The sequence below is a fragment of the Bison bison genome, unplaced genomic scaffold (genome assembly GCF_000754665.1).
Source record: "Bison bison bison isolate TAMUID 2011002044 unplaced genomic scaffold, Bison_UMD1.0 scf7180017854252, whole genome shotgun sequence".
Lineage (NCBI taxonomy): Eukaryota > Metazoa > Chordata > Mammalia > Artiodactyla > Bovidae > Bison > Bison bison.
This window is the reverse complement of record NW_011484825.1, coordinates 318,854-327,083: the sequence shown is the minus strand read 5'-3', so window position 1 is coordinate 327,083 and position 8,230 is coordinate 318,854. Positions and strand designations below refer to the sequence as shown.

Genomic DNA, 8,230 nt, shown 5'->3' with positions numbered 1-8,230 from the left:
TTAAAATAATTTTTTAATTCATGTAAAAGTAATAGCAGTAAACCCATTCTATGTTAGTGTAATGTATTTTTAGTAAGGACAATAGCTGTCTTCTGAAACAACAAGATTCAGTGAGAAGAGTGGCGTTATTTTACATTTTTAAAACTCTCTTTGATATCTGACATAGAAGACAGTTGTGTTTGCAGATCTGTTTCTGCATTCATTATGTGAAGATATGTTCTTTTGGTTGAAGTTCAAAAAAAAAAGGGTTTCCATGGTAGCTCAGCTGGTAAAGAATCCACCTGTTTGATTCCTGGGTCAGGAAGATCCAATGGAGAAGGGATAGGCTACCCACTCCAGTATTCTTGGGCTTCCCAGGGGGCTCAGATGGTAAAGAATCTGCCTGCACTGTGGGAGACCTGGGTTCAATCCCTGTGTCGGAAAGATCCCCTGGAGGAGGGCATGGCAACCCACTCCAGTATTCTTGTCTGGAGAATCCCCGTGGACAGCGGAGCCTGGTGATCCATGGGGTCACAAAGAGTCAGACATGACTGAGCAACTAAGCACAGCACAGCAGATAAGAAGAAAATCTGGTTTACATGAATATGTAGTAGGAGAAGAGAAAGTGATTTGGGTAGCCTCTTCAGATAATTGTGGATATTTTTTTTGGTTACTACATCAACATTCCTTAAGTGAAAATTTCTTCAAGGTTAGTTGTGATATGGAATCTGAAAATATATCAATGAACTTTTCATACTCCATTACCTTAAAATCCATATGTCTATCTCCCACATTGAATAGGTCTTTTGTCTATCATGATTTTTTAACTTTATGATTGGTCTTTGGAAAATATTGGTTCCTGAGTTTTGCAAATCTTATAAATGTTGACACTGTTCCCCTCCCTGTGCCCCACCCCCCGCCAAATTACAATTACTAATATCAGTCCTAATCTCATCAAAAAAATATTTTCTTTCAGTCTCAGGATGGTGGATACAAGTTTTACAGGATTCTAATTTTCATTTAAAATCTCCGATTTTACCATGGACAGTAAATCGTGTTGCTTTTCTTGAAGTGCCAGGCTAGCTTCACCCATTCTTAGGATATGTCTGCCAAACCTGAATAAGCATAGTTTTTCTGTCAGTTGTTCTTTAAAGTGAAATGACGCTGCCTGAAAAAGGGCAGCTAATTCAGCCCACAGCTCAACGGTGCTTGCTTTTTCTCAGGACGGCCACTGTCCTGGGTACACAGAAAAAGTGTCTCATGTAGACTTCCCGTTTTGTCACATGGAACATTACAAAGATGTATCCACAAGGGTAGAGATTTAGTAAAAAGTATTTTACTGCTTCTTACAGGAGCCATTCTTTAACAAAACTGACTTTTTTCTTTTTTACTGCTGGTATGTGAAGAACACAGTGACTTTTAACATAGTTAGGTTTCTTGGGAAGACTCTAGCAGTTTTACCCACCATTACTTTTGTGCTATTGGTGCAGTTATCACCAACTAAAAAAGGCAAATAATGTCTTAGTAATTTTGACTCTAAAGAGCCATCAGGGTAATGGGTCACTATTTGAGAACGGCTACACTGAAGTCCTTATGGATGATGGAATCTGAAGCAACTGAATGAAGCATGGTTCAGGAGAAAAATTCCTTGTACAGTATTTGAAACTTTGAGATTATTTCAAAATTAAAAAAATAAATAAATAAATGATAACCTTTCAAATGATGAAAACTGAAATTTACGATGATAGTCACTTGTGAGTTTCAGCAAGATGCCAGTAAATTCTTCTGCAGATTAAGTGGCATATGTCATTTAGTAAACTTTTTGGCGTCTAGTTGATTCTTAGTAAATGATAACTTAAGAATTATTACTGTAGTAGCTGTTATCAGGTATTACTCCTGTTCAGTTGGTAGACTGTTAATTGCAGCCCTAAGCACTTTACATGGTACCTCTGAGTTCTTTAGGACATCCTAGAGTCTAGATGAGTGGCGTCAGGTCTGTATTCTTAGTTCCAATAATACAGGAGGAGACTGTAAATCAGCACTTTTGCTTTTACTTTGGTTTAATATGTAAAAACTGTGCTTTAAAATATGTAAAAACTGTACTTTAAGTGAAAAGTGTTGTTTCGTGTTGAATAGAAAAATGGTTCTACTTTTGGCAAAATGTTGAACTATATTGATCTTCAGATTATTAATTGCCAAAAGTAGTTATTTCAATAGCTAATATTTTAAATTTTATGGTAATTTTTTCAAAAGTTCCTAGATTGGTTTTGTTTTGACTTTAAAGAAATAAAAGCAACTGTTAAGCTTCCTTTTTCTAAATACCTAAGTGAGAGACCTAGATCTTGAAAAGAATACTTTTTCCTGTGGTGAGATTTCACAAAACCAGAATGGAATCTTGTAAGAACAAAGTAACAGGTTGAAATAAAAAGAGGTCACTTAAAAACAAAAGCAGCACAGTCAGCATTTTTAGAAGAAAGGTACTGTGTGATGTTTGACTTCTAATTAATTCTAACTATCTTTTTATTTGAAAGAAGAAAGAAATGTTATGGAGGGTTACAAAAATATCCCTTTTGCTTTCAAACTTGATTTTTAGTTCATGTATCCTGCATGGGAAATTGGTCAACTCTGGCCCAGATCTTACTGGCAGTACTCACTACCTTCTGTGTCCATGAGTTCCACGTGGTGGGTTCAACCAACCCCAGGATCACGTGTTATGTTTACAATCCTGGGTTGGCAGAATTAGTGGATATGGTGGGCCGAATACAGAACTTGAGCCTCCGTGGATTTTTATATTCACAGGGCGTCCTAGAAACAAATGGATACCAAGAAATACATGGATACCAAGAGACGAGTTTAATTTCATTTCTCAAGCCAACAAAGAGAGGTGCCTCAAGGAAAAAAGTTGCTTTTCAAAAGGAAAAAAAAAAAGTATTTTATGTGATTAAAAAAAAAAATGCTGAGACATAATTGGAGGAATTGTTATATATCTTTATCCCACAGCCCTTAGTGTATTGATTTTAACATATCAGAGCTTCTACCTTGGAAGAAAGACAATAGAGGCAGTCATGTCATGGACCGTTGTGGTGGACAAGGATCAGGGTACTCAGAAGTATGTCTCCAAAGCTTCGGTGAAGTTCTTACTCTTCTCCAGTGGTGGGCTGTTGCTGAGCTGTAGACTGGTAGTTGTATGAAGAGCCTCGGGTAGGAGACGTGAACGTGGAAATGAAGATTATATTGGGGTGGCCCAAAGGTTCGTTCAAACCTGAAGATGATGGTCCCCACTCACGGTCCAGGTGCTTGTTGCAGCCTTGTGCTCGTGTTTAAAACGGAGGTTTCCTGTTCATCTGCGTTGGCTTCTGTTGGCAGGGCCAGATGAGAGCTGATAGGCTATGGGAAGCGAGGAGATGCCTAGGTTTATTTCCACAGTTCCTAAGGAAGCCAGCTGTCTCCCACCCCAGCCTTTTAGAACATCTGTCATTATTCTCTTCTAAGGGCCTTGGCCCAGAGAGCGGCATCTCCTGTCCTGTTTTTATGTACATGCTTCTATTTTTGACTCACACAGCTTGGTGGTGGTGGTTTGGGGGGTAGTTCATGGAGCCCTCAAAGCTGGTCCACAGACCTGGTCAAGAGCATGCATAGCCGATAACCTCGGGAAAGGAAATGTGAGGGAAGGCTCCTGGATTCTTCTGGGGGAGTTTTCCTCACTATAAAAGGGACCTAAACAGGATGTCCCGTTGTTGATTCTGAACGTTGCCTGTGTGGCTGTTTGGAATGGCAGTGGCCTTCTTGAAACCAAGAGAAGAGCCAGTCTAGAGGAATAAGAGAAAGGGTGGAAGGACCCTGGAGCCTTGTGACATTGTTGAGCAACTGAACAAAACAGACCCAAGTCCTTGTCCTCACAAGCTTAATTCTGGAGGGAGTGGAGGACAATAAACATGTACATTAACAAGGTACATAGATTAGAGACGGGTAAGCACAATGGGATGGAAAAAAGCAGAGAAGGGGGAGACGGAGTGCAGGAGAGGAGTAGCTGCATTTTTCAAAGGCTGGTCAAGGAAGACTTCTCTGACCCAACAGAGACGTGGGATCTGGAACAGCATTCCAGACAGGGCATAGAAAGTGCAAAGGCCTTGAGTGTATTTGGAGAAGATTCTGTGTCTACAGAACTGCCAGGACCCCTGTGAACAAGGCTGAGGAGTGACCGGAGAGTAGGTGGGTAAAGATGAGTTTGGTATCAGGCTGTTGCTGAAGACTTTGTTTCTTCCTGGATGTGAGATGGCACCCTTTGGAGGTTTGCAAGGAGGGAAGTGACAGGATTTGACCTATGTTTTAAAAAGAAGAAAAGCCCACAATAGGGGCAGTGAAGAAAAGTTAAGAGAAAGAAAACAGTGTTAACTGGACTAGAGCAGGATTCAGAGGAATTCAGGTATAAGTTCAAATTTTTATGTATCTGGAAAAACTTGCATCAAAAGCCATGACGACATAAGAAAACTTACTTATGCCATATGCATATAAGGCTGTGCCATGTAAGTACACTCACCAAATCTTCTGAGATCTAAAAGTAAATTTGATTCAGTGACTGTTAGGTGGCTTTTATTAGTAGAGAGAAATTTTCCTAAATGTCAGCGTATAGTGCTGGTGTGGAAACAGACTTTGCTTTTCTTAAATAAATAGATAAATTTTATCTTATTTTACCTCTGGAATAAAGTTTTACTTTCCATAAAACGTTTCTTTCAGCCTTTTGATTTTAGTCTTTTTTCTTGTGAATCGGTGGCTCTAATAAAGGCAAGAGTTCTTTACTTACTTGTGGTAAATTCTGTGAACCATCTGTGATAAGACATGTTGGACCAGCTATGGGGAAAAACCCTGGATCTGGCTGTCCATTACATGAACACATATCATAACTCATTTATATTCGAATCGTAGGTGTACCTTTAACACTAGATAAGGTGTTTTCCGGGTCAATAATTATCCTCTCTAGTTTATTCATAGATTCCTATCTAGGGTCGATAACTTTTCATTGAGTCTAACTAATAATAAATCTGTCGTGAACCAGCTGTTTTAGTTTCAGACATAAATCCTTTTAGGTCAAGAACAGAAATCTCTGTGGATTAATGCTGTATATTCTGTGATGAGCCGGCATTGACTTCAAAGGAAGAACATTTTATTTTTGGAAGTAGGGTTTTTAAGTTAAGTCTTTTGAATTCTCATCCAGTTCCAAAGAATAAACATTCTTAGAGACTTTATGGACTGCCTCCTGTATGCCAGTACATAGTCGTATTGATAGTAATAAGGTCATATTTTTGTACCTTTGTGTTGACAGCATTAATGAGTATTAGTGCCTTCATTTTCAAAAGAGGCTGCAGAGGCCCATAGACTTGCTCAAAGTCAAAGCAAATAAGTGTGGAAGAGAAATTGGTAGCCGTGTCTCGGTAACCTCACCGTTGATGCCATGCTCTCAGAGCAGCTCACTGGTGAAGGCAGAAATCAACATGACACGTTCCTTCTCATGAGGATGCTTTCTCCAGTGTGTCTCACTTCTCAGTTTGTTATTTCCCTTAGCTCTGTTTAGACCTGAATAGTCCTGTGCAAAGTGGAACACAGGTCTTTCTTGTGTCACTCTCTGGCTCCATTACTGTGCATTTTATGTGGGCTTTTTAAATGTAGCCACTATTTATCATTAACCAAGTTTCCAAATTCTAATATCATATTCTTTTTATTTCCAGATTAATAATATGGGTTTTTTGTTTTAATAGATCACACTTTACAATATTTTGTGACATAGAGACTGAAGAAAGAATGAAGTTACCAATTTGCAATTAAAATCATAAAGCCAGAGATACTTAAAGAGTATATAGCATGATGATATGAACCATGTTTTATAGTTTGTACCTAAGGGTCTAAAAAGCCATCATTTTGATTTATAGGAGAACTGATTAAGGAACATTCAGGCAACTCTGATAACACTGGAATTTTTATTTCAGAACTATTGTGCTGACTCTATAGCATCTCTTAGATGGTCTCACGATTGCTTAAAATTATCCTGATCTAAATTTCATCTCAAGTTGGGGTGGGGAAAGTGTTTGAAAGAGTAATGTCATCAAATGCTTGAATCTTATTTGCCATATATTAATTTTCCTCTCTCCATTTGTGTTTTTTTCCCTAGGAGAAAAATTCAAAGTGGAAACAAAGACCATTGCTGTTGACTTTACGTTAGAAGATATTTATGACAAAATTAAAACAAGCTTGGCAGGTCTCGAGATTGGTGTTTTAGGTTTGTATCTTTGTCACATTTATAGATTCTTCTTATATCTATTGATTAGTACTGTTTTCATTTTGAATGTTAGGTGTTCAACTGGTGGCCTAACTAGTGAAAAGAAAATTGTCTTGTTAATACAAATGATCATTAGATGATATTAATTTATATATGCGTGAATCTTTATGTTTTGTGTTGTATTTTAATGATGACGACAATTTAGGTTGTTTTCTTGGCCTGCTTTATTTCCACTCTTTCATTCTCTCGGTATGTATTTAATATAGCTATGTTGTTAGAATCGTTTTAGCAGGTGATGCTGACCCATTTTTATAGTTGAGGAAATACAGGCTTAGAGGGGTATTTCTTAGCCTTTGTTCAGTATTACCCTCTCCCCAACAAGGAGTCTTTTTAGACATTGTTTTCCACTAGTCTTCCCTCCCATGAAATTTTAGTACCACAGGTACACTGTGGATCTTGTTTACGTGCTGTACCTATACAGAAAGGTTAAGAGCTCACACCACGCCCCCAAAACAATTTTTGCCCACTGAGGGGAGCTATCACCCCAGTTGAGAAGATGTGACTCAGATGAATGACTTGCCTGAGGTCACACAGAGGCTGAGAACTGCACCTGGGTTTTAGCCACTACAGTAAATCCCCTACCCAAAAACGAGTTCCATTCTGAGAGCGTGTTCCTAAGTCCAGTTAGTAAGTCCCCCAAAGTTAGCCTAGGTCCCAGCTAACACAGCTGGCTATGTGATACTGTACTGTAATAGGTTTATAATATTTTTCACACAAATAACACACAAAAAACAAAGAACATGTTTTTAATCTTATACAGTCCATACAGTACCTGAAAAGCTCTACTGAGCACTGTTGTACTTTGGTACTTTGCAGCAGTGTACTAAAAGTACCGTCGTCCTTCTCAGCAGTGATGTACCAGCCCCGTCACTGCTGCTTTAAGCTCGCTGCCGGACGTCCTGGGCTTAAAATAAAGATACTGCACAACCGCACTCTGTGCAGTTGTTGTTGTTGTTCAGTCGCCCAGTCGTATCTGACTCTTTGCAACCCCATGAACTGCAGCATGCCAAGCTTCTCTGTCCTTCACTGTCTCCTGGAGTTTGCTCAGACTCAGGTCCATTGAGTCGATGATGCCATCCAACCATCTCATCCTCTATCAGCCCCTTCTCCTCCCTCCTTCAATCTTTCCCATCATCAGGGTCTTTTCCAGTGAGTCAGCTGTTCGCATCAGGTGGGCAAAGTATTGGAGCTTCAGCATCAGTCCTTCCAATGAATATTCAGGGTTGATTTCCTTTAGGGCTGGAGTGTTATAGAAGGCTTTCTTCAGCTGTCTTTCCCGACCCAGATATAGAAAGTCTACAGCGTGAGTTTAGGCACAATAGGTAGATCTATGAAGGATGAGGTACAGGGTACCCACTTCCGGAATCCTAGGACTTGTGTCAGTACGTAAGCATTAATATTTAGACATAAGAATTGATATTTTCCTGGGCCATGTATGCTAATGGAACCACTGCTTTTGTAGTCCAGCCCCTTAGTAAATTGCAGCCTGCGAGTCAGCAGTTTCCACCCTTCTTTATTCATTCACCAGTCAGTGAACTGGAGATACAACAATAAACAAGAAAGCACCCAGCTTTATGTAGTGTAATCTTCTGAATGGAAAGACAACCCTGATCAAAAATAGTTTTCTATGGGATAAGTGTTGAGACAGGGAGGGCGGGGTGTAATAAAGAGGATAAAAGGAATGGCAGAGTTGATATGGGAAAAAATAATGGTGACTTGGCCTAGCCGGTAGGGTAGGAAAAAGGATGATTCCAGAAATACGAAGGGAGTGGAGGAAGCAGGACTCTACATGTGGGCGATGCAAGAGAACCCTTGATGACCTTCAGGTTTCTGCCTTGAACATCTGTGTCAGTAATACCATCTAATAAAATGGGGAATCCTAGAAAAGGAAGCTTTTTGGGAACAAGGATCTTTTAA

The 8,230-nt window shown here is 39.4% G+C and overlaps 1 protein-coding gene across 1 annotated transcript in view; it reads left to right on the top strand.

Moving 5' to 3' along the window:
• The window catches only part of HSD17B12 (hydroxysteroid (17-beta) dehydrogenase 12), a 177,288-nt gene that overhangs the window by 106,185 nt on the left and 62,873 nt on the right, over window positions 1–8,230 (top strand). Inside the window, exon 4 of the mRNA XM_010856148.1 lies at window positions 6,146–6,253. Coding sequence (XP_010854450.1) covers window positions 6,146–6,253 — 108 coding nt within the window. The remainder of the gene's footprint in view (window positions 1–6,145; window positions 6,254–8,230) is intronic.